Source organism: Rhizophagus irregularis, chromosome 9, assembly GCF_026210795.1.
Source record: "Rhizophagus irregularis chromosome 9, complete sequence".
Classification (NCBI taxonomy): domain Eukaryota; kingdom Fungi; phylum Glomeromycota; class Glomeromycetes; order Glomerales; family Glomeraceae; genus Rhizophagus; species Rhizophagus irregularis.
The window spans coordinates 708,865-736,692 of NC_089437.1; the positions used below are offsets into that span (position 1 = coordinate 708,865).

At 31.1% G+C, this 27,828-nt stretch overlaps 3 protein-coding genes across 4 annotated transcripts; all 3 read right to left on the minus strand.

Moving 5' to 3' along the window:
* Positions 1-10,246: 10,246 nt before the first annotated feature.
* OCT59_029191 (uncharacterized protein) lies at positions 10,247-11,254 on the minus strand (the record flags this gene model as incomplete). Of its 2 annotated transcripts, XM_025327679.1 has the most annotated exons (3): positions 10,247-10,303; positions 10,373-10,785; positions 10,888-11,254. In XM_025327679.1, 3 exons carry the CDS (start codon positions 11,252-11,254, stop codon positions 10,247-10,249), a joined length of 837 nt encoding a protein of 278 aa, XP_025170061.1. The 2 variants fall into 2 exon arrangements, with proteins under 2 accessions (XP_025170061.1, XP_065994547.1); XM_066142110.1 differs by lacking the exons at positions 10,247-10,303; positions 10,373-10,785 and having other exon boundaries at positions 10,871-11,254.
* A 14,293-nt stretch (positions 11,255-25,547) lies between these two features.
* OCT59_029192 (uncharacterized protein) lies at positions 25,548-26,105 on the minus strand (the record flags this gene model as incomplete). The annotated part of the gene is made up of 1 exon (XM_025327678.1): positions 25,548-26,105. The coding sequence occupies one exon, from the start codon at positions 26,103-26,105 to the stop codon at positions 25,548-25,550; it is 558 nt and encodes a 185-aa protein (XP_025170059.1).
* A 1,085-nt stretch (positions 26,106-27,190) lies between these two features.
* OCT59_029193 (uncharacterized protein) lies at positions 27,191-27,787 on the minus strand (the record flags this gene model as incomplete). The annotated part of the gene is made up of 1 exon (XM_025327677.2): positions 27,191-27,787. The coding sequence occupies one exon, from the start codon at positions 27,785-27,787 to the stop codon at positions 27,191-27,193; it is 597 nt and encodes a 198-aa protein (XP_025170058.2).
* Between the last annotated feature and the right edge of the window lie 41 nt (positions 27,788-27,828).

The following is a 27,828-nucleotide window of genomic DNA, read 5'->3' on the forward strand; positions in this document are numbered from 1 at the left end:
TTCAAAAATAAAGAACGTTCCTTTCTTTTCTAATTGTTTAATTGGAGATTTCCACCTAACTGTAACTTTCATTTAATAATGACAATAAAATTTTAATCATCATTCATTTAATAAAATTAATACATTTTCACTTTACAAATAATTATTATTATCAGATAAGCCCATCTTTTGCCCAGTACTATATTTAAAGTTTAAAAATATTTTTATTTCTTTATAGGCTCAGGACATCGGGTCTCGGACGTTATATTAAGATACGTTATGTTAAATTTGAATAATTTTGTTAGTTGGCTTGGTCTTATGGCTAGCACAAATTTTTTCTAAACAAAAAAAATTCTTTACCCAATTTTGCTAGTGGTAGATGTTGATGTGCTTATCAAGTTTTTACAAGTTATAAACTTGCTTGACAAGGATTCCCATTTGAAAGAGACTGTCAATAATAAACAATACAGTTTTTTTTTAATATTGTTGTTCTATTTGTTTTTTATGGACGTTCTGCAGTAAGTATTTATTCTGTGCATAGTGATTGATAAAAGATATTTATTATTTTTTTTTAGAACCAATTTTGTATTTTATTGTTGATCCATAAAAAGCATGATAATCTCTTTTTGATTCTAACTTACATTTTTGTTATAGTCTGTTGATCTACAATTGCGTCATACAAATAAATTTAGTAATTTTCTTTATGACAGACATAGTTTGCTGATTTTCAGCTGCAGCATATGACATACATAGTATCAGATTAGTTAAATTTAGTAATCCTAAATGAATTCAAAAAGTTACATAAATTACTTGGCTATAAATTTTATTTTTATTTTTATTTTTAAAATATAGACTCGACTGGAGTCGAACGCTAAATAAGAATAAACATGATCTAAAAGAACAATAAATTCTAAGCTAATGATAAACCCAACCTCTTGGGAGGAGCCCGAAGGGGTCATCTTGCCTCTTATTCAATAGAACAATCGGGCATAACCGGGAGTCTAGAAAGTACTATCGAACGAAAAAGAAGAACAAAAAAAATTAAATTTAAAATTACATGAAGAAGAAAAATTATCTATATCTAACTCGGAACTACTAGGATGCCGGACAGAAGACAACCATCCACCAGAATGTAAAAAATTACATGTACACAAAATCAACCACATCGGTAGATGCGGAAGGTGAAGAGGATGAGTAGATGGCGCCGTAGAGGTCCATGGGTGAAACGAACGGCTAGAAATACCATCTGAGGGTGAGGAATTCATCCTGGTCCTGGGATGAGAAAGATTATGTAATCCGTGATGAGAAGAAGAGGCAACTCTAGGTTGAGCAGTAGGTTGAATTAATTGTTGATCACGAGATTTCTTTGGTTTTTTCCTTCGAAAATCACGTTTACATTTGGGTGTAATTCCATTGTGTTGTTCCCATAATTTCAATAAAGAACAGTGTTTAGGCCATATTTCTTGATAGATGTGTTCATGAAATGATATTAAAAATTCCCATATAATTAAACGGGTAAGTTTATCATTAAATATAAAAGACCGGACAAAGTTATAAAGATCTTGTGAAATGAGTTGATGTATAATTAAATATATAGGATGATTATAAGAGTTCGAATCCGAGATTGGTGTTAGGAGTTCGAAATGATCGATGGATTGTGATATGAGGATGGGATTATATGAAGTGTTCTCCTCAAGGAGGCGTTGTAATATCCGTTTGTGTTCTACTAAAACTTTGTTAATGACAGGTAAAAGGTTTGAACATATTCCCAGATGTTCATTAGTATCTTGGTGATTGTTACAGACCGGACAAGGTATGTAATTATCAGGGTAAAGGTCAGGGTAATGTTTAGTAAGAACGTCACCGCAAGGGAGAATATGATTAAGTGCTTTGATTTTAAAAGCGTTGTGCGATGATTTGGTAGAGCTACAAACGTCGGGCGTGGAATTAAATTGTAACCACGCTCGGGTAAGAGGCCAATGTATTGAAGGTAAGGGAAATCTATCAAAGATAGGTGAAAGTGAAGGGTTACCCAAGAATCGATCAAAAGTATAAACATCTGTTAAATTATGACAAAATTTTCTAATGTCACGATCGATTGGTGCTATAGAAGCCCAGATAGGGGTCATTAGTGAGTCCGGTAAATTTGTAGGGTTGATTTCATAGGGTGCGAGTTGGCGTGCTGCGTTAGCTAAACCATCTGCCATGTCGTTCCAATGGTCATTGGAGTGAGCTTTGACTTTGTGTAATCTTACAATCAAGGATTTTTTCGTAATTAAGATATCAATCAAGCGCCACGCTAAATGGTTATTACATTTCAAAATTCTTCTTATAGAAGTTAATTTCTTCGTAACTACGTGAAAAGTATGGATAACATTGAGCGAATCCGTGAAAACATCCAGTTCACTATAATCAGGTACTGCAATAATTGCCGTAAGTAAAGCATAAACTTCCGCTTTGGTAGAAGATGGATTAAAAGATAAAGCGCCTTTGTATGATGGCGGAGGAGGGCCTGAATTAGGAGTAGCATCAGAAGTTTCTATTCAGGCAAAACCCATTTGAGTTTGAGTAGAAAAATTAACATCGAAACTAGTAAAAGAACCGTCAGTATAAAAAGTAAAATTTTTTCGTAACAGAAATTGTTTGGCTATATCTAAAAGTTGAATAATCAAGTCTCTATTTCCTATAAATATGTTATTAATGAAAAGAGAAGAAAAAATATTTAAATTTAAATTAATCGAATTATTAAATATTTCCGAGTTCACATTTAAGTATGAATCTAATGTGGATAAAATAAGAACCGTTGAGGGTAAAACATTGGGTGTAACTAATCTATGTTTACTAAATGTAAACGCTTGAGTACGAAGTGTATGTAAAGGTGTGACTGGAAAAATAAAAGTTTTTTCCAATTTTAAAAATTGTTTGTTGGGTATAAATTTTTTTGCATGAACATTAAAAAGAATCAAATGTGATATTAGGGAAACAATAATACATTTTGGACGTAGATCGCCACTGGTCAGAATAGTCCATTTCGGCAAAATTTTAAATTGCCGAATGTTGGACGAAATTTGGTCTGACCTTAGCCGATCAGTACCAAAAAAATCGGCAACTAATTTTATAGGCGATTTGCACCGTAACGCCTGCCACTCGCAATTAGAAATTGGCAAAGTTTCGGAATTAGTTAAAAAAATCGGCTGTACATATCAATAAAATTCGAACCTGCCATGCAAATGAAATTCGTCATAAACAATCGACTATTCGTCTAAAAATCGATATTGATTTAAATTGCCGATTTGCAAAAATAAATAAAATCGACCATAATAATTTTGACGAAATTTAGCAAATTTAAGTTTTAAAACAGCGATTTTATTTCGATTGATTTACCAATTATTTTAATTAAATCGCAAAAATTTCCTACAAAAATAGTAAAAATTTCCTACGAAAATAATACGAAAATAATACTAAAATAATAAAAATTTCCTACGAAAATAATACGAAAATAATACTAAAATAATAAAAATTTCCTACGAAAATAATATGAAAATAATACTAAAATAATAAAATTTCCTACGAAAATAATATGAAAATAATACGAAAATAATAAAAATTTCCTACGAAAATAATACGAAAATGATAAAAAAATCCAATCCACAATTCCACAAAAAAACCCATAATTTTCAAAAAAAAAATCCAAAAAAAAACTGACGAATCAATCTAAAATTCGAAAAAAAGTTAGTATAACAAAAACTCAAAACAAAAATTAAAGTACAAATTTATACCATTTTTCTGTTTCATCTTCTGTTTCCGGCGATTCTTCCACTCCAATTGGTTCCGATTCTTCCACTCCAATTGGTTCCGATTCTTCCATTCCCGTTGGTTCCGAATCTTCTATTACCTCTATTTCGTTCATCTCCGCCAACACTTCCGCATCTTCCGCCATTATTAGATTATCCATCGTTTGAATCGGCGTCTCCGGCTCAGAAAAGTCAGTATCGGCCGGCGTATTCTGCTCCACATAGGTCCAATTTGGAGTACCTCGTGGATGACGAGAGATGATATTATATATCTCATCATCATAATTTCGCGTTCGTATCAGTTGTGCAGATTGAAGAGAGAAAGCGTGTTGGTCCAAGATATTTCGTAATAAATCTATTAACTATTATTAGAAAAAAATCAATCCTATTACGAAAAAAATAAAACAAATAAAAAATAAAAAATAAAAATACGACAAATAAGTTATCGAACCTCTTCAGATCTCCAAGACGGATTATAAACATTGATATGTCTTTTACCATCTGGTTGCTCCTCATCCGATTCAGAATACTCTGGAGAGTGATATCGGTTGTCGCTTAAAACATTCAAAAGTTCTTTTCGATCATAATTCTCCAGTTTTTCGTCATTTTTGTCGAAAAGCGATTTTGCGCCTTTAACTCGTCGTGCTTTTTTCTATATTTAAAGTTTTGACGAATGATGAGATTTTTTTTTTTTGAAATAATAAAGAAATTATTTACCTCATTTAACCGATTGTTTCGATGTAGACGACGATTATCTTTGTCTAAAGTGCCGCGTTGTTTATATAACAAACGCACTCTGCGATGTTTATGTAAAGCGGCAAGCCAAAACTTGACTTGCCTGTATCGTGGAGTATACCTTGGCTTCATCGCTTCAATTAATCGAGGTATAATCTGTCGAAGAATTTCATCATTTGACTCACTGCTAAACTTTTCATCGTATATTAATTCTAGTTCAATCGGAAAAGTTTTTAGAATCGTCTTCATCTCAGCCTAAATTGAACAAAATATCGGTTTAGCGAGCGTTAAAAGCATACATTGAAAGAGGAATTTTGGACGAACCCTAGCTTCTTCTTCATCTACTTCCATTTCATCTTCAGAATCGCGCACAAGATTTTTTCCTTTCCTACGCTTTGTTGGTCATTGATCCTCTTCAAATTCGATATCTTGAAGGTCAGATGAATGTCGGTGATGCAAGCCGTCGTTTTCCTAACTAAGTATATTGTTATACGATTGTAATTGGCCAACATCTAGCCGTAGGTCTATAGATGTCATCGGAATTCCCTAATTATGACATTTCGGAGTTACGACATATGTCGTAAATCATGCCGTAACCGTAATAAAATGCCGTAAATCGTAAATGCCGTAATTCCGTAATTTAATTTGATGCCGTAATGCCGTATTTTAATCTAGCGCCGTAATGCCGCAAATATATATGCCGTAAATATTTTTTTTAAAAAAAATGTTTACAGCGCACCTTTTTTTTTAGGGACAGTTCTTTCTGAAATATCATTAACTTCTTTTTTTTATTTTTAGAAGTATTTTCTTATATTTCCCAGACTTCCTGTAGGTAAAGGTTTTTTTTTATTTACTTTTAGCAAATGATATTAACTAACTTCATTTCTTTTTCTTTGTATTTAGGAACAGTTCTTGTGGACTTCTTGTACCTCCTAGTAAGTAGTAAAGGATTTTTTTTTTTTTGACATTTACTTTAGGAAACAACATTAACTTCGCTTTCTTTTTTCTTTTTTAGAAGCAGTTCTTGCAGGATTTCTTGGATTTTCTGGTAAGTGGAAAGAGGTTGTTTTTGATATTTACTGTCAAAAACAACAACTAAATTTATTTCTTTTTTTCAGAACAATTTTTGTGGACTTCTTGGACGACTTCATGGTTAAGTGGAGAGGATTTTTCTTAACATTTATATAATAATGTATGCAAAAAAAAACATGTCTAATAAAAAGTAACCCAACAATAGTACGTATATAAAAATGTGCTTATTTTTATATAATAATGTATGCAAAAAACACGTCTAATAAAAAGTAATCCAACAATAGAATGTATATAAAATGTTTTTATTTTTATTTTTATTAAGACGTTAATTTGTACAAAATACAAAGAACTAAATAAGATACATGAAGAACTTTGTAGGTAGGGAATGGTTCAACCATTGACGAATCTATGGTAAGCAGAGGAAAGTTTCTTGCATTTACTTTTAAGAAATATTATTAACTTTCATTCCTTCATTCTTTAGGAACATTATCTAGTTACCTGTTGGAATTGAACTAGCTTGGACAAATGTCTAAACCATTGATAAATAAAATTGAAACAAATCAAACAACTTAGAAATTTTTGAAATTTTTTATTATTACGAAATAAAAAATATTTTGTGTTACATAGACTTCTAATCAGTTGATGTGTAACATGAATCACGATTTTGATAATCTTTTTTTTAACTTAAATAATCTTACAAATTGTGTATTACGTTTTTGCTTTTACATAATCTTTGTGACTGTAAAAATGGATTCAACAGATTTATTTGATAATCAAAATATTAGAGAAGTTAGAAGGGGTCGTAAAGAATCACATGTCTGGGATCATTATTTTAAAGAACCATTGGGTAGTGGGCATTACACAGCTAGATGTCATTACTGTAATCAAAACTGGTCTAGAGGAAAACCAGAAATTTTGAAGTCACATTTAGCATTGTATTGTAAAGATGTTCCACTATATATTAAAACAGAATATATGGAAATGCTGGCTGTTGGAACTACATCTACTATGAATAGAAAACAAAAAACAGATTCTGATTCATCAGCTGAGCTTACTGCGGATAGAAAAGATAAAATCGATCAAGCACTTATACGATTTTTTATTTGCTGTGGAATACCATTCTCAACCGTTGGTCATCCTTATTTTATTGATTTTGTTCAAAGTCTCTGTTTTGCTTATGGTCCTCCTAAAAGAACAACCCTATCAACAACTTTCTTAAATCATGAAACTGCTATAATTTTAAATAAAATCAAAGAAGAACTCAAATATGAAAAAAATTTAACATTAGGTAATTTATTTAATTACTGTATATCAAATTAATTAATATTTTTACATACATATTAATATTTTTAATTTTGTTATAGCGGTTGATGGATGGTGTGATCCTTTAGGAAGATCTATTTATGCATTTATAATAATTACCCCAAGTAAAAGGCAATATATTCATACTTTGAAAGATACATCAATGGATTCTCATACTGGAACTTTTAATGCTACTGAAATTGAAAAAGTTTTGACTTCAATTGGCCCAGAAAAATTTGCAGCTGTAGTATCAGATGCTGAATCAGCAATGCAAATGGCGAGAAGACTAATTACTGAAAAGTACACCCATATTTTATCTATACGATGCATGGCACACCATTTGAATTTAGTTTCAAGTGATATTATTAAATTGGATTTTGCAAAAAACACATTAAAAAAATGCCAATCTATTATAACTTTTTTTAAAACATCATATCGTGCAGGTGCAAATCTCCAAAAAGATATTATTCAAACTTTAACAGAAGGAGGTGGCCTTAAGACATCAGTAAAAACAAGGTGGTCTACTGCATGGACTTGTTGTGACTCAATTATCCGTTTGGAAAATAATCTCAAAAATGTAAGTTAACAAATAATAACATATTTAATAATAAACTAAAATTAATAATATTTATTTTTGGATTATAATTTAGGTTCTTGAAACTCAAACTGAAATTTTTATTAATGCAATAGCAATAAAAAATCTTCTTCGAAATCGCCAGTTTTTTCAAGATGTTGAACAACTTCATACAATTCTTGCACCTGCTAAAAAAGCAATTCAAGCTGTTGAAGCTAATTCGAGTAATATGGCATCAATTTTTTTGCAATTAATTCAGATGGCAGTTGAAATTAAAAAGATTTCAAATTATTTTGATCCAAATTTCAAAAAGAATTGTATTAACATATTTAATAAACGTTGGGCACAGTTTGATACTGATACATATCTTGTTGCCTTTTTCCTCCATCCAAGATATAGAGGTAAAGTTGATTATTTTTCTAACTTATTTGTTAAATATAATGTATTTATTGTTCCTACTTTTCATATTAGACAAGAAATTTCAAGACAGTACATTTCGTCAAATGGCATTAACTGCTATGAAAATTTGGTCAAAATTTGGTAGTAATAAAAGAAGTTGCAAAATTTTGCTATCACAACTTCGATCATATGGTGATAATGAACCACCTTATGATATGGAATATACTGATGAATATGATACGCCTGAACTTTGGTGGTCAACATGTCGACAGCCAAATAATTATATTCAAAAATTAGCTTTAAAGTTATTTGCTATTACTCCTCATCAAGCTGCATGTGAACGAGCCTTTTCAGTATTAAATTGGATGATAGGAAAGCGGAGAACAAGGTATTTGTTTAATTTTAATAACAGTAATAATATAATATTAATTTATTAATAATTTTTTTTTTTTTTAGGTTAGATATTGATCGCCTCCAATCCATGGCTCAAATGCACTCCTACTATATTACAAATGCAAAATCAGAGTTAAAATTTTCTAGTAGTGATTTAAGTGAAAATGAGCTTGAAACTGCATTACAAGAAATTACTACAGCTATGATTAATAATGATGATATTTTCATTGATGATGATGATATTGTTTTGGATGATGAAAGTATTGATTTGAATGATGATGATGCTAATACTAATGATTTGATTATGGAAAATATCATGAATTTAGATAGTTTTAACGAACAAAATGATGATAATTCGAATTCAAATATTTCGGACCAACAACCTGATGAATCTATAAATTATGAGGATTCAAATATTGATTTTGAAGCAATATTTGATGAAGAATCGGAAACAGATTAGTAAACAATGTAAATGAAATTACATTATAATTAGTATTAAATAACATTATAAAACATGATAATTAGTAAATAAACATTATAATTATTAGTGAATAAAATTAATTATATAAATAAACATTATATTTAGTTGATTACATTTAGTAAATAAAAAAAAAGAATAAGAAACGAAGTTAAATGTCATTTCTTAAAGTAAATTTCAAAGAAAATCCTTTTCCACTTAGTGATATCGTTCCTAAAAAAAAGAGAGAATTTGAAGTTTCTTAAAAATAAATGTAAATGAATTATTTTTTAATTATCTATTTACGCCATGTAAATTTACGACATTACGGCACCAAATTAAATTATGGCATTACGGCATCAAATTAAATTACGGCATTACGGCATTTACGATTTGCGGCTTTTTTTTACGGTGATATGGCACATGCCGTAACCGTAAAAATAATTCCGACGGCATCTATACGTAGGTCACGCAACTCGCCATTTGCATTATCGAGTTGCCGATGAGATCCCCCAATTCCCCCTGTCATCAATTTACAGAGTTGCCACATCGAACGGGCATTCTCATGGTCGAACGAACGAATAAACGAACAAATAAACAAATAAACGAACAAGCAATTAATCAACAACATAATTAACAAACAACAAATTTAACGAACAACATACAACAACATTCTTGGTTCACAAAATAAATAGCGTTAGTAATATAAAACGTTGAACGATATAAAATAAAATTAACTTCTCTAAATTTTCCTCAAATTATATCCACTTTTACCTTTAATTTCAAACTTCGATAGCTTTCGCTACGAATTATTACTTTTCAAAAAACATATATTTAATTCATCTTAAAATTTTCACTTGTTTAATTAAAATTAATTAAGCGAACATTAATTAAAGTTTAGGGCGAACCTATTACCTTTAATTAATATTAAACTTCATTAACAAATAATTAAATGAAACTTATATTTTTATTGAGTTCTGTGGATGAGAACTGTGGAATTACTTTGAATTCCGCTCTCTATTTATACAATTTTTATGCTACTTTCTATTTTATCTATATACTATCTTTGATATTCTTTTTACATATTATCTTTGAACTATCTTTCTAATATACTATCTATAGTTTAAATACGCTATCTTTTAATATGCTATCTTTTATATATATATATTATCTTTTATAATATCTTTGTATTATCTTTTTATATTATCTTTTATATTATCTTATGTTCTTTAATCTTTCTGACATTATTTTATATGTTCTTTCAATCCGCTTTATGTGTTTTGCTTATAATCTATCTTTTGTGGCTTATAATTATTCTTTCTAATCGTTCTTATTGTTGTTAAAGATTGCTAAGCCGCAATTGATCGACTCTATTTATCCTATTGGTTCTTTGTCAATCATTCAACAAATATTACATCATGTAGATCATTACTCTTCCTAAATGTTTATCCTTTTCAGCTAATTATTTATCCATCTATGCCAATTCATAATTAATTTGTTCGTTCTTAACATTTGGCAATTACATTTGGTAGTTGAATTTTATCATCTTTTCATGCTTGATATTCGACCGTTTACACCGATTTAATTCGTCGATTCTTCTCCGTAAGTAGGCATTTTCTTCTCGGAGATCATACGTTTCTAAAAAAATGTTAAAGTCGACCAGAACTCTAAAATGAATACAAAAGTCAATTGTAGCTCACCATTTACATCTCTAGTCCAATTACTACTATAAGGTTCACGTATAATTGGCGTTGATTCTCTCCTATATGGTTCGGCGATGCGTACATTGCTCCTATACGGTTCGGCAGTGCGTACATTGCTCCTATACGGTTCAGTGGTATGTGTAATGGGCGTTAATTCCCTATGTATATTGCTCCTATACGGTTCGCCTGTGCGTGTAATGGGCGTTAATTCCCTATGTACATTGCTCCTATATGGTTCGGCTGTGCGTGTAATGGGCATTAATTCCCTATGTACGGTTACATTACGAATCGGTGGTACCATCCTGCTTTGTTGTGAGTACAAGCTGGATGGTACCACTAAGCGAAATGGCCCATTATCTTCCGAAGCTTCTGGTATCGACGTTTGTTTTTGAGTTTTGGTAGAACCGGAACCGGAAGCTGCAGATTCCTGTATCGACGTTTGTTTTTGAGTTTTGGTAGAACTGGAACTGGAAGCTGCGGATTCCTGTATCGACGTTTGTTTTTAAGTTTTGGTAGTACCGGAACCGGAAGCTGCGGATTGTTGTTTCGACGCTTGTTTTTGAGTTTTGGTAGTACTGGAACCGGAAGCTGCGGATTCCTGTTTTGACGCTTGTTTTTGAGTTTTGGTAGAACTGGAACCGGAAGCTGCGGATTCCTGTATCGATGTTTGTTTTTGAGTTTTGGTAGAAATGGAACCGGAAGCTGCGGATTGTTGTTTCAACGCTTGTTTTTGAGTTTTGGTAGAACTGGAACCGGAAGCTGCAGATTGTTGTTTCGATATCGACGTTTGTTTGGGAGAATCGGAACTTACAAATTCCTGTGAAGAAGTTTGTTTGTGAGACTCTTGACGACTTTTTTTGACACTTTTTTTTCCAGATCGTTTCATTCTTTATAGAGATTTTAATAAACAGAAGAATAGTAAAATTAGTAAATAACATAGTACTTTCTTTCAAAATGACGAAAAATATTGTTCGATTTATATAAAAGTTGATCAATATAAAAATGTATTGCAGATTTTATAAAAATTACGAGAATTGTTTATCGAAAAAATAAAATTATTTTTGCGAAAAAAATTCGATTGATGGAGCTTTATAAATTCAAAATAAGCTTTCCTGGGAAAAAGTTTATTTGATAAAAATAAAACCGAAATTTGATTTATAAGTTAATTAATCATTAAAAAAAGTCTAATCGAAATTAAACTTTTATTAAATCAATTGCTAACGGATCAATTTAACCGAAATTTTCAAATTAAAAAAATTTCTCATGATTGAAAATTTAATTAAATCGACTAAATCAAAATCTCGAAATTAAACTTTTATTAAATCAATTGCTAACGGATCAATTTAACTGAAATTTTCAAATTAAAAAAATTTCTCATGATTGAAAATTTAATTAAATCGACTAAATCAAAATCTCGAAATTAAACTTTTATTAAATCAATTGCTAACGGATCAATTTAACCGAAATTTTCAAATTAAAAAAATTTCTCATGATTGAAAATTTAATTAAATCGACTAAATCAAAATCTCGAAATTAAACTTTTATTAAATCAATTGCTAACAGATCAATTTAACCGAAATTTTCAAATTAAAAAAATTTCTCATGATTGAAAATTTAATTAAATCGACTAAATCAAAATCTCGAAATTAAACTTTTATTAAATCAATTGCTAACGGATCAATTTAACCGAAATTTTCAAATTAAAAAAAAATTTCATAAAATTTTAATTTTCAAGAGAAAAATTGACTTCATTTGTCAAAATTTCGTTAAATTTTAAAGTACATATTAATTATAACCGATTCTTTATCAAATTTTATAAAACATGACGAGAAGAAGATCGATTAATCAAATTATGGGTTCGGAAAGGATAGCAAACCGACTATCTTCTAGAAGGTTTAGCAAAAAAAGAACCAAAGTCCCTTGTTATTGTGACTAAGGATGGGCCCTCAAATGATTTTTCAAATCCGCAATATTGCGGATTTTGGAGTCAAATTGCGGTTAGTAATCCGCAATTCCACAATTCTGATTGGCTAATGTTTTTAAATAATAAATTATTTTTTAAACGTTTATAACGATAAATAAATAAAAATGTTTTTAAATCAATATAATAAATTTATTTATTTATTTATTTGTTTGTTTATCATTCGTCTTAAGCATAGACCGATATTTTTCTAAATTGCATAACTGTGCCATTTCTTAGAAAAAATTCTGGACAATTTTGTCCATTTTTAAAATAAGTCTCCCCGCTATATATATTTTCATCCAGCAACCCTATAAAAAGAAAAGAAATGTTAGTGACGTTTCTTTTTAAAGAAAATTAGCAACAAACATCTTTTCCTTCGGCTCTCCCTTACCTCAATTTCAAAATTCTGGTCGTGTCTTTAATTATTAAAACCCTACGAAAAGAAAAAAAAATAAATTAATTAAATTTATCAAAAAAAAATAACGAAAATTTTCCGGTCCTCCCTTACCTCAATCCAGAATTCTGGTCATACTTTTCGTCTGGCAACTCTACAAAAACGAAAAAAAAATAAATTAGTGAAAATTATTAAAAAAAAGTAACAAAATCCCTTCCCGGTCCTCCCTTACCTCAATTCCAGAAGTTTGGTCGTGCTTTTCGTTTGGCAACTCTACAAAAATGAAAAAAAAATAAATTAGTTTGAAAATATTAAAAAAAAAAGCAACAAAAACCCTTCCTGGTCCTTCCTTACCTTAATTTCAAAAGTCCGGTCATGCTTCAACAAAAACAAAAAAAAAATAAATTAGTTATTAAAAAAATAACGAAAACCCTTCCCGGTCTTCCCTTATCTTGAGCTTTTCATCTGGCAACACTACAAAAATGAAAAAAAAATAAATTAAAAAAAAAATAACAAAAATCCTTCCCGGTCCTTCTCTTACCTCAATTTCAAAAGTCCGGCCATACTTTTCGTCCGGCAACTCTACAAAATCAAAAAAAAAATAAATTTATTAAAAAAAACAACTTGCTGTCCGGTTTCTCCTTATCTATATGACTCCATTTTAAAAAGTTCAGTCATAATTTTTGTCCAGAAACTTCAATAAAAAAAAAAAAGAGATCATCAGATGATTTGTACTACGCAATTCATCTGATAATCTGTGTCGGACTGGCGGACTATAATTGGCAAATCTGCAAATCCGCAAATGTTCCGCAATTTCGTAAAGTACCGCAATTGTACCGCAATTGAATTGCGGTACTTTAGATCATTTGCGGAATTGCGGAATATTTGCGGAATTGCGAATAATTGCGAATTGCAGATTTGCGGATATTTAGACTTCAAAATCCGCAATATTCCGCAATACCGCAAATCGCAATTATTCCGCAATTGCCTATTTGCGGCGTCATCCTTAATTGTGACAAATGTAATGGAAAACTGGTTGTAACACGAACCAAAATGCTTCACGAAGCGGCGGAAAACACAACTGACTCGAATCTTAATAGTGGTTTGGCTTCATTGTTACTAATTAATCAAGAAGAGGATTCGACAATAACTTCGTTAGAAGAAAATCCGATAAATGAAGATATTTTGATATCTCCATTAAATGAAGAAATTTCGGTAATAACTCCTTTTGAAGAAGATTCGACAACAATTCCATTAAATGAAAAAGATAATTCGACAACTCCAGAATACAACGAAAACGAATATATTTTTTTACCTCGAAGCCGTACAAGAAGCTACGCAAATCGCCCACAAATTATGCTTGAACATTCAGGAACAGAAGATTTGAGCAATTCTGATTATGAACAACATACTGATACTTCTTCTTCTGATGGCAATGAGTCAGATGATGGAACTTTTGCCGATACTTTTGAAAATTATTCACCGCCAGATTTTAAGTCATATCAAGAGGAAGAAAAAACGACAATAGATGATAAATTTTCATGGATTTTATTGTGGATGATGACCTTTCGAAAAAAGTTCAATCTCCCTGAAACAGCGACCGAATCTCAACTAAAATTCATGAAAATAGTGTTAAAAGAAATCGGTGGAGATATTTACGATAGCTTTCCTGACTCTCTATATCTGGCAAGAATTCAACTTGGCCTGAAAGATCGTTTCCATAGTTTCGTGCCATGTCCGAAATGTCATAAATTATATAATAAGACAGACATGGACGAAATTCAAAAAAATGACAGTATCAGTATCATAAGATGCAGTCACGTCAAATTTCCAAATTCTGCGTCTCGAAGGACGAAATCGTGTCAAACGGTCTTGGCTGAGAGAGAGGTTAAAAAGCCAGAATTAATATATCCGTTTGTACCGATTCATCAACAATTGGAAGCTCTATATCGTCGGCCTCACTTTGAACGGTTACTTCGACATTGGTCAAATCATCGACAATTCGATAACATACTGACTGATATATATGACGGTCAAATCTGGAAAACATTCAGAGAAACTGACGATGAAAATTCAGCCAAATTTTTCCGACCAGAAGTAGCCGATTCACATCTAGGACTAATGATAAACCTTGATTGGTTCCAGCCCTACGATGGTACATTTTATAGTATCGGGGTAATTTACGCGGCTATCTGTAATTTACCCCGTAACATTCGGTTCAAGCGCGAAAATTTGCTGGTTCTCGGTCTACTACCAGGACTGAACGAAGTAAGCTTGCACAAGATTAATCATTATATTGCGCCTATTGTCAATGAATTAGAGTTACTATGGAGTGGAATAACTTTAAATCGAACATTTGAGTGCCAAAACGGAAAAATATTCGTGCAGCTTTAGTACTAATTTTGTGCGATATCCCTGCTGCTCGGAAAATATGCGGGCATATTTCAGCTTTGGTTTCTTGCCATCGGTGTATGAAACGAGCAAATTATGAAGACCACCAACATAATTTTGCAGGTATGGAGGATATGGAGAATTGGTTCATTACTCGCGATTCGACCGAACATCGTCGGAATGCTCTTGCATGGCGAAGTTGCAATTCCACCAATTCAAGAAAGAATTTCGTTAGTGAAAAAGGGGTTAGATGGTCGGAGTTACTTCGATTGCCGTACTTTGACCCAATTCATTTTATTATTGTAGATCCAATGCACTGCTTATTCTTAGGAATTGCGAGGTGGATAATGAAGAGGATTTGGATCGACAAGGGTGTTTTAACCCCGAACGATCTAAAGAAGATTCAAGAAAAAATGAATCAATTCAAAATACCGGCTGATTTGGGATGAATTCCCGGAAATATTGAGCGCGGAGAAGGGTTTTCGAACTATACAGCCGATCAGTGGCGAATTTTCTTTATGATCTACGCAACTACCTCATTGTGGGAACATTTACCGTCAAAAGATCGAAAAATCTTGACACATTTCGTTAGAGTTTGTTCTATTTTAGTAAGCCGAATTTTAGAAATTGAATTAATGGAAGAAGCTCATGAGAGGCTAATTAAAATAATTAAGCTTATTGAAGTACACTATGGAAGAGTAAAAATTACGCCTAATCTTCACCTTTCGCTCCATTTGTGCGATTGTTCGAATGATTTTGGTCCATTATATGCATTTTGGTGTTTTTCATTTGAGCGTATGAATGGAATACTCGGTAAGATATTCTTTTTTTTTACTTTTTTTACTTTATTCAGATGTTTACATTGTTAGTCTTATTTTTAATAATTTTTAAGGCTCGTTGCCAACAAGTAATAGACAAATTGAACCGGAAATAATGCGTCGGATAATGAATGATAATCGAATTGGAGATATCATTAGTTCTGACATTCAAATGAAAGGTTTAGAATTGCTTGAAGATCGACCCACAACTGGTTCAATATCGGCTGCGGACCAATTTTCTTCAGATGAACTAGAGCGGTTTTGGCTAAATGCTAAAAACATACAGGAATCGACTATTACTCGTTTCCTGGAGAAATGCTGAAGCCTAGTTCCGAAGCAATAATGACCGAATCAATGCTCGAACTGATGGTTGCTTTTTATAATGCTTCTTATGTCGAAATGTACAAGTTTCGCAAACCAGCAGATGAAATTATCCAAGATTCTATAACAATTCGAGTAAAGATAAATCAATTTGGAAGATGCCGAATTGGTTCTGAAGTATTTGGCTCCGCAATGTCAGTTCGACATACAAAAAGCTCGTATGTCCTAGCCAAATTTATAACTAGTGATGGGGAAGTCGACAGTTATCCTGGACAAATTCAATACTTCTTCAAACATACAGTCGACTTGCCAAATGGACAAATGGAACATAATTTGGCATATATTCGTTGGTATCGACCAGCTAGTACGAGTGAAAGTCGATATTATTTTCATATTGATGATGAAGATGAGAGCTGTAACGTCGAGTTGTGGAAATCTGAATTTTATGATAAAAGCCGCGATTGTATTATTCCTGTACATAATATCCTTTGTCGATTTATACCATCAAAATATTGAATTTCTACTCGGAGTAATGCTATTGAATATTTGGCGATTAATCCAATTAATCGCAAACTCCAAATTCGTTAATAATTAAGTGTTTTTAGTAAAAATCAGCCAAATTATTATTATTTTTTTAAAAAAAAAAAAATTTCATAATTACTTGTCGAGAGACACGTTTATTAGACGAAATTTCATTTTTACGAAATTTTTACGAAATTTCCAAATAAAGATTCTTTTGTAGTATTTTTATTATAATTTCTTGACGAAAGACGAGTTGAAATTCATTTTTACAATTAAAATTTTTCGTTAATGATTATGCACTGAATATAAACAATGTAAACAATTATAAATTCAAATTAAAAAAGAACATATTTTTTTGATTTTTTCCATTTGGCAAAAATGTGTCGATTTATATGACCAATCGGCAAAATTTTACTGAACGATCTCAAGTAACCATTTTTCGTATAACAATCAGTATAAGTCGATTTTTCACCAAAAGACTGAACGAGGTTTCGTTTAACAATCAGTATCAGTCGATTTGTGATTGATTTTACCGATTTTTACCATTGGTCAAAAAATGTGACGAATCACATGACCAATCAGCAAAATTTATGCCGAAAGCTCTTAACGGTCGAAAGTTTTAATTTCGACCAGTGCGCCACTAAAAGGTACACTATGACCACATTGTCCAGGACAAGGGCGCAAAATGGGGGTGACTTTTTTGGATGTTAAATTGGATCTAGTGTCAGCGTCTACAACTGGAATATAATGTGTTCGATAAGTAAGGCTAGTACTGTAAAGGTCATTTTGTTGTTCAATCGTCTTGCCGTATAATTCACATTAGTGTACAAGGTCCCAAGAAATAGTCCATTCATTCTTAGGGCGGTAATTAGATGTTTTTCGTACAGGAGGAGACATGGAGTCGTATCGGGCTGGTGGGGAAACATTTAAATTTTGTAAAAGGTGGCGTGAATTTTCGGCCGTAATAATGTTGGATTTTTCAAGTTGTTGAAACCACTTGGGTGTAGGTCCTTTAAAATTTGCCTTAGGGTTTTGTTTTTTGACATCTTTCCAGGTGCTTAAGTAAGAACCATTGATGGACGTTAACTGGTCCATGAACATTATGCGTTTTTTCCGCAAGCTTTGGAGGTCGCTACTTGATAAAGAGTGTAAAAACTTATTTGAATTAAAATATGATACTATAGAATTACCACCACCGGAAACAGATGTATTACAGTGTGGTAAAAAAGTAATATAAAAATTATTAAATAAACGTAATTGTCTAGTTAAAAGGGATTGGTAATTTGAAGAAATAGGATTAGATAAATCTTTGGACGTCGGAAAATTAGGAATCCAAAAATCATATTGTGTATTTAAAATTTTTTGCAAACCAATAGTAGAAAACATAGGGGTATTAAAAATAACATTAACTATTGATATATGTAAATAAAATTGATTATAAAAAAAACTATTGATAGACGGAAATAGTTTGTTATGAATAATGTTATTATGTGTAGAAATTGGTAATTTTAAATGTTGTTTAAAAAGTTTTTTAACTGGGGCTAATAAAGAATCACATTGTGAGCGCGTGAAGATAGTAAATTGGTTAATATACTCTAATTTGGGTAATAATACTTTGTTAATAATGTAAATAAGGTGGTCATGGGTTATTTTCTTGAAGCGCATTGTATACGCGAAATGATTAACTATTTTTTTAATCTTATTTAACGTTGGCGTATGTGAATTAAATGTGTTGATGTAGATTCCAAGAATTCGATTGGACGAGGCACGCGGCGCTGTTCTAATCGTAATAAATTTGGAAGGGGTGACCTGGAATTGTAAATCCTTATTACAAAATTTAGGGTTATTAGTAAGGATAGTGTATTTGTCATGATTAATAGTAATGTTCGCCATATCGTAAAAGGAATTCGCTATTTGGAGATTTGATTCCAATTGTGATTTGGAAGATGCGAACCAACTGGTGTCGTCAAGGTAACCCACATCAGGAAATTTTATAGCGTGAAAAATTGCGTAAGTTTACGATTTTGTAAGTTTACGAAAGTTTATGGCATAATATTTCGAAAAATTTCAAAATATTACGTAAGTTTACAATTTCGTAAGATTTATGTGATATTACGGTTAAAATATTACGTGAGTTTTCAATATCGTAAGATTTACGCAATATTACGGTCAAAATATTCTGCAAATTTACGAAACTGTAAACCTGCGTAATATTACGGTTGAAATATTTCGAAAATTTACGAAACTGTAAACCTGCGTAATATTACGGTTGAAATATTTCGAAAATTTACGAAACTGTAAACCTGCGTAATATTACGGTTAAAATATTTCGAAAATTTACGAAACTGTAAACCTGCGTAATATTACGGTTGAAATATTTCGAAAATTTACGAAACTGTAAACCTGCGTAATATTACGGTTGAAATATTTCGAAAATTTACGAAACTGTAAACCTGCGTAATATTACGGTTAAAATATTTCGAAAATTTACGAAACTGTAAACCTGCGTAATATTACGGTCAAAATATTCTGCAAATTTACGAAACTGTAAACCTGCGTAATATTACGGTTGAAATATTTCGAAAATTTACGAAACTGTAAACCTGCGTAATATTACGGTTGAAATATTTCGAAAATTTACGAGATTGTAAACTGCATATGCAGTAGAATGTATACAAGGGGCATGTGATACTATTGAATAATCAAAAATAATATAAACACCTTTTCTTTTATATAAACACCTTTTTTTTAAGTTTGGGAAAGCAAATTTATTTTTATTTACGAATTTTTTATTATTTACAATTTTTATGTTAAAAATTAAAGTAAATTCTAATTTTTATTATAACTTAATAAAAAAAATACACATTTGATACTTGTTCGCTACTATTTTATAAAATAGTACCCAGGCTGTACGGCGTGGACGTCAGTATCAGTCACAGCCCAAAAAAAACGTGAGTCTCCAGCCGATATTTGGTACGGACTGGGCCTAGCTACTCACTTAATAAATAATAAAAAAATAAAAATAATTATCTTCTTCTACGATACGTAGGTAAGTTTCTCCTTGCCCTACGATCATCACGCGTGACTAAAATTGATCAAATTTATCAAATTTAAAACATGAACGTAAATATTAATTATAAATTTTATTATAGTATAATTACCCGGCCTCTCCCAAAATCTCGTTCTAAATTCGCGATAATATCTTGCGCCGGTACGCGTCCACAGCCGCCGCCCAGGGTTACCATTACGATAAAGGACATAGTTCTAAATATCAAAATCAGTTTGAATATTCGGTAAATACATTTAATTTATATGAATGTAATGTTATTTATTTACTTACATGGTAATCCCTGACGAGGTTCCTCCACTTTTGGCTGCACTGTTGCCCGGAAACCCTCGTTCGAAATATTCTATTTATTCTGATTCAATTAAATGGATTGGTTAATTTGAATTTAAATTCTTTCTTAAAGAAATTATAGATATTAGTCATATGAACCTATTGGCAACAGAGTCCCAAAAATCTTGGCGGCTTCTACCATTAATATTGTGGTAGGCGCGGTTTCTGTCTCGGCGTATGTCAACAAGTTCGTCCATCATAGCCCAGTTCCAATGGACGTTATAGTGGGAACGACGACGTGTGTGGCGAGGCATTATTAGTAATTTGATTTTGGGATGAGTAAAAATTTGAAAGAAAGTCGTAAAATGTCACTTTAAATAAAATTTGAACAATACCTCTTTGGTTTGATTTTATTTCTCGTTTCAATTAAAATTTAATTTATTAGACTTTTCATCATTAAACATATTAATTAAATCTCATGCGGATATGGATTATCTAAATATAAATATCATGATTCTAAATATAAATATAAATCACTTAATTTATTTTAATTTTTTTTTAAAAAAAAAAATCTTAGTTTGATTTCAATTAAAAATAATTAAAAATCATGTACATGATTTCAATTAAAAATAATTAAAAATCATGTACATGTTTTCAATTAAAAATAATTAAAAATCATGTACATGTTTTGGTTATTTAAATATAAATATCAATATATTATATTTAAAAATAAACCAATTTATTATTAGCACATTCTATTGAATTTTAAAAAAATCAATTTTTTTTTTAAAAAAAAATCATCAATATATCATATTTAAAAATAAAACAATTATATTCTGATTAAATATTTTGCGTACATTTCTTAAAAAAATCATAAAAAAAAATCTTGTACGTCATACATGCAATTACTAAATATCATCCCCTTGTGATAAATAAAAAATTACGCAACACAAATTCAACACAAACTCAACACAAATTTAACAAATTTAACGAAATTTGGCCAAAATTAATAATTTTTTACCAGAATTATTAACACAAATTGAACACAAATTGAACACAAATTTCAGTCACGATTTATTTATGTCACACCCGCTATACGATGTACATGATTTCTGGCCAATCAAAATTAGGCTGATTCTTGCATGTGATTTAATCATTTAATCATTTAATCATGCACGCGTTTTTGTCTTATTTATTTTTGTTTCTTATTTCTTTATTCTTTTGTTCAATATTTTTAAATTTTTTGTCTCTTCTTTCTATTATTTCTTTAATTATATACAATATATTTACATATATTTCATAATTTATTGCTTTGCAGGTATAGAAATATTTGTTTATTAATACTAATTATTTTCATTTTTTTTTACCTCTTTGTTATTTTGTATCGTAATACTAACAATAATATCCATGTTTCCTTTATTCCTTTTTACTTGTACTTTAATACTAACGATACTAACAATACTAACAACATGTTTATTTTTTCCTTTCTCTTTATTTCTTTATTCTTTTGTTCAATTACTTTGCAGGTATAGAAATATTTATTTATTAATACTAATTATTTTAATATTAACGCGTTTTTTTTTTACCTCTTTGTTACTTTATGTCGTAATACTAACAATACTATCTACGTTTCCTTTATTTCTTTTTACTTGTACTTTAATACTAACGATAATATCCATGTTTCTTTTACTCCTTTTACTGTTTCTTTAACTCTTTTTACCTTAATACTAACAATAATAACAATATTTCTTTTATCTTTATATCTAATACTAACGTTACTATAGCTGTTTCTCTTCTTTTTACGTCTAATAATATTGTTACTCTACTCTTTCTTTTTTTACTTTTATGTATTCTGTATATATTAATAAATACTTGTAATTTTTTATGGTTTAATAAAATTATATCTAATAAAACATACATTATATAAACTTATAGTACAGAAAATGAAGTATTATTTATCGAAATATTTTGAAATATTACGAAATATTAAGTTGTGTAAAATCACAGAATATTACGAATCGTCAAATTATGGAACATTACGCATCATAGAATTTCGAAATATTTTAAAAAGTTGCGAAGTATTACGCAGTAAAATTACGGAATATTACGAATCGTAAAATTACGAAGCCTTGCATACAGTAATATTACGAAATATTTTAAAAAGTTACAAAATATTACGCTTACGCAAACTTGCGGCGGGTCTGAAAACTTACGAAATATTATGTAAAATTACAAAATATTGCGAACCGCAAAATTACGGAATATTACAAATCGTAAAATTACAAAGCTTTGCATATCGTAATATTTCGAAATATTTTAAAAAGTTACAAAATATTACGCTTACGCAAACTTGCGGCGGGTCTGGAAGCTTACGAAATATTATGATGTGTAAACTTGCGCAACTTTTCGCACTATATAATTTCCTGATGCACTACTGATGATGAATAATCTATCTGTAGGTCTGTGTCCAGTTGGTATATATTATTAATTTTGTTGATATGGGTAATGTGTAAATTTTCGGTTAATTGTGATAAGTGTGAGAACATAGGATCATAATAAATAATCCATAAAATCGGACTAATGACTTCGCCTTAGTCTATGCCTTGAATTACATCATAGTCAGCGGATAAGCCAAAAGGTAAAATAACATTATTTTTCCGATCACTAAATAAAGATATTAAAAGAGTGGTAATTTTATCAGAAAAGTGGAGGCGTTCTAAAGCTAATTTCAATAAAGATAGATTAACTCTATCATAGGCCTTGCTAAGGTCTTGTGGACCAATCCAGAGCTGTTTTTTGTCCTTGTAAGCAGATTCAATTATATGTTGGATAACTTGTAATGGTTGTAACGTTGATTGTCCCGTCAAATCCGCCCAATTGTTTTCATTAATCAGGTTGTACGTCGTAAGCGTAGTGTTAATTCTTTGTGTCAAAATTTTAACGAATAATTTTCTGAACGTTTCCAACAAGACTATAGGTCGTGTGTTTTCTATTTTGCAGTCCCAAGCCTTCGGTTTGGGTATAGGAAAAGAAATGCATGTAACCAATCCCGTGGGTAAATTTGGACCTGCATAATATAGTTAAAAAATTGTTTAATATATTCTCTGAAATCTTGATGTGTATGTTTGATATCTTCGTATGTAATGCCAGAGATGCCAGCGGCTTTATTATTTGGAAGTGATGAAATAACTTGGGATAATTCTTCAATTGAGAAATCCTCTGATAATGAATTCATATGTTTACAATTACGATTATTGATGGGTTCATAGGTCGATCTCCAATATAGCGGGAGGTCTTGAATTGACATATATTTTTTAACATCATTAATTTCATTAAGGTCTTTTCCTAAACGTTGAAAATGTAAATTAGATTGTTCTGCTATAATATGTGGATTATTAGTAAATTGAAATTGATTAGTTTGTTGATTGTAGTAATGTAAACGATCTAAGGTTATCTTTTGAGGTTTGCATTCAAGGATACTATTAATCATCCTTTTTTGATCGTGGATTAAATTATTATTCCTATCGTTGATATATTTATTAATATTATTGATAGTCCATAAATCTTCTTCTTTTTTGTGTAAAACAATAGTTACTCGTAAAAGGCTTTGTAAATCTTTTTTGACATCGAATATATTATCGATCGTCAAATTAACTGGTAACCAAATAGTACGTTTGGCATTGAAGTGAACATCTATGACCAGAATTTGTTTTCGTAATGTACTCCAAGGTTTCCAATAATCTTTCCATTTATCGTGATCACCTCTTATTCTATTAATTTTAATGTTAGAGAATTTTCGTAAAATCGTACGAAGTGTGAGTATTTTATTATTATTTTGTCTTAGATAAAGGGGACGATCATGTTTCGTATATTTCTTATGTGTAGAAAAGGGAATACATTTTTCTTTGGTTTGGTTAATAATATCTTTAATATTAGATCAATAGAATTCAATTTGTTGTTCCGGTGTTAAATCCGGTGAGGTCGAATTGTTAATATGTTGTCGATATATAATACCGTTGGTAAGTTTGTAATTAGACCAGGATTCTGTGGTCATAGAACGGTATTTATAGTGGATTTGAGGATTGGTATTAGGTTTGTACGTAGGTGATTTTTCTAAGCTTTTCCTAGAGCTATTGAATTTGTTTCTAAAGTAGTCTTGAGTCAAGTAACAACTTAGAGCCTTATGATCTGTAGTAAAAGGTCTTCAGAAACGCTATGAGTATAAGCGTAAAAACTATAATGAAGAATGTTGGACGAAGTGAATATATAATCAATACGAGATTGTATATCTAGTCCTTCGTTTCTATTGGAACTATATGTTGGTGATGGACGTTCGTAAAAGAATTTGAGTAAGTCTTTGAGGCCAAAATTTTTAAAGATTGTTTTAATTTCTCGTCTCCAAATGGGATAATGATTGGATTTTTTCAATTTGTCAAAGCTAATATTTAAATCTCCTAAAACTATACATTCAAAATGATTATGCATAGCGTTGGTTAAAATATTTTCAATTTCCTTATAACATTTAATAATTAATTCTTTGTCATCGATGGCGTTAGCTGGTAAGTAACAACATATAAATTTGATATAATGGTTGCCCTTAAAGCACAGGTCTACCGTTAAGATACGACCAAAAAAAGTGTTGGTTTTAATGATATGTTTTTGCAGCTGATCTGTGATTATCATAGAGACTCCACTGCCTTTGGTATATCCTTTGTTATCTGTATAAACATGAATATTTTGTTTAGTATTGTCATTATTCAATGACGGGAGTAAGTGTGTTGAGTGTATTGTTTTATTTAAGTCCATGTCTATATTGGTATATTGATGGAGACCGGTTTCGGTTAAGATAAGTATATCGTAATTGTTAAGTGTAAAAAAATGGAGGATATCATTTAATTTATTATTAAATCCTCCTTGAATATTAATTGTACCAAACTTATGGTAATCAATAAATTGTGTACGTAATTGGGGAGATGATGGTATAGGAGTGTCGTGTAGTTGAGAGGTAGACGCCATCCCTATTGTATCATTATCGTCGAGTAGGTTATATTCGATATAATTTAACATGTTTTCATCTTCTTCATTACGAGGTTCACGAATGTAATTTCGTGAATTTGATGTATATGTATCATTGTTGTATGGGGTGTGGAAATTTTGATTGATATTTTTGTGATTTTGGGGTTTTTTAAGATTTTTTTGTGTTTTTGTATTATTGTTATATTTAGAATAAGAATATTGTAAAACGGGTTCAAAAGGCTGATTTTCGAGGTCAGCCGGGGATTTCAAATTGGTGTATTCCATAAAAAAAATTATATAAAAAAGTATCAATATGTGAATCGAAATATTTAAGCCGTTAAAAACTAAATGGGTAAATCCGAAAAGTATATCCAAAAGAAAGAAAAGGAGGTGAAAGTATTAATGGTAGACACGTAATCAACGCGTCGCATTAAACTGCGGGAGGAGGTTAAGAGGGTTATAAGATTTAACTGAGAACTTAGTCTCAGTTGGTGTTGTGTTCGATAGTTCGTCAATGATTCCTTCAAAGACGGCACCGTCTGATATAACGGTATCATTGGGGGCGTCAGTGTCTTCATCAGTTGCTAAGGGCTGTTCACTGTCTTCCGCTGTGATGTTTCCTTGTTTATTGTTTCTTAGATTATATCTAGTTTTTGCTGCCCTATACGAAGATTGTTCGTATGGTGATGTTCTTTTTGATGATTTGATGGAGCGATCTTTAGATTGTGCGATCTTTTCTTGACTAAGCAGGTTAATGTTAGTCGTGAGATGTTGGATAATTGTGTCATACTTGTCGAGTCTGGTTGTTATATCATGGAGTGATGAACTCATTAAATTATGGTTGTGGTGGATATCGGCGATAGTACTATCGACTTTAGATTTTCCTTCTTGAAGTGTCTTGACACTATCTAAAAGTGATTGGACTTGTTGTTCCAATTGGGTAATTCTGTGTTCTGAATTATTGGTGGTTGGCATTTGAGGATTGTCCAAGTGCAGGGCAATATAGGAATTGTCATATTTATAATTTTTGCTATTATTGCTAGGTTTGTGTGGTTGTATGGTTGTTTGTTTTGACGTGGATATAACAAGCTGCCTGATTGTGGATTTTTGTTATTGTAATTGCGTGCTAGTGGTTGATTAGACTTATAATTTTGTGACGTCGTGTTCAAACTCTTATTTGCGTTTAGAGTTATGACGTGGTTATATCTGGCTCTGTGGTTTTCACTGATTGTAATTTTTTCCTTGTTACGATTAATAAATCATTTTTTGAAGAGTTTGCGGTTAGATTGGTCTGTATCGAAATTTTTGTCATCACAAACTCTTGTCTCGTGAAGTGGTAATCCACAAGTGTTACACATTTTGAGTGATAGGTGACCCGGTAGGACATGGAGGTTATAATCTTCAAATAGTGAAGAAGCGCCATTAATCGCGTCTACTGGGTAATTGTCCGGTGATACGTAAATATAGGCATTTTTCATAGTTGAGTGTTTGGTGGTTTGTGTAAAGGTACAAGTTCATCCATAGACGTGCTTGATAAGTGGTTCAATATCCTTGGCTGTGGTGTTGAGTGAGAGTCCAGTAATTTTAAAGTAGCAACTGGTACGTTTTTTATATTCGGGGTCGTCAGGGTTTCCAGGTAAAATCCTTACTACGAAGTTCTCGATTTCGAGGCTCCAATAGTTTTCTTTCATAAAATAATCGTATGCTGATTGTTTGTCAAATTGGACAATAAGCTATTTGTAAGCTGGTTTTATGAAAATAGGACGTCCGCGATTGTTGCGGTTGGGAATTTTTCTTGGAGGTTTTTTAATTTCCTTGTGTTCAAGGACGTTACTGCCAGTTTTTACGGCAAGGTGTTTGATAAGCATGGATGTATCGTAGTTGTATGGGATATCCATAATTTTTATAACGGCCTGGTCTAAATTGGCGAATTTTCGTTCCATTAATGTGTTGATAGCCTCATTGGTGAGTTCATAAATTTTTACTTGTTTGAGGTTGTCAGGACTTTTTTCGATATATTGATCGAGTGAGTCACGTGTTCTGAAGTGAATAGTAAAGTATCAATATGTGGATGTTGTATTAACATCAAATCTAAAAGCATTACTGTCTTTGATAAATGACATCTTTATTAGATTGATAATTTCGTTGTTAGAAAGTTTCGGTGGGAAACTATCTCTAGGAATAAATCCTTTGTGTGCTTTGTTTGAAGCTTGTGGTGTCTGTTTAAAAATATCATTTAGCACCGTGATTTGTATCGGATTAGGAGTATTTGTTTGTGTGGCTGATTGTGTTTCTGGTAATTTCCCCTTATCGGGGTTAGGTTCAATAGGATCTTCCTCCATAAAAGTCAAATTTTCAGTGATTGGTGTTTGCGTGTGAATATCATTTTCCTGTGAGTCACGTGATGTAAGTTCGATTTCGCTGTGCGAGAGAATATGAGTGGGAGAGGTGGATGATGCCTCTTCTATAGTCGTATCCGTTATAGTATTGTTAACAGTTTGAGTAGAACCTGCAGGTTGACTGAAAGTCATATTGTTTCGTTTATTGGGAGAAGAGTATGTGAAATATATGTCTTCTTCGTTAGTAACAGGATGATAGGATTTTTCTAAATTTTTTAAGAATTTTTTCGAAAATTTTTTTCCTATAGCAAAACTCATATGATAATGTTTCAGGAAGAACGTAGAGACCAAAATTGGTG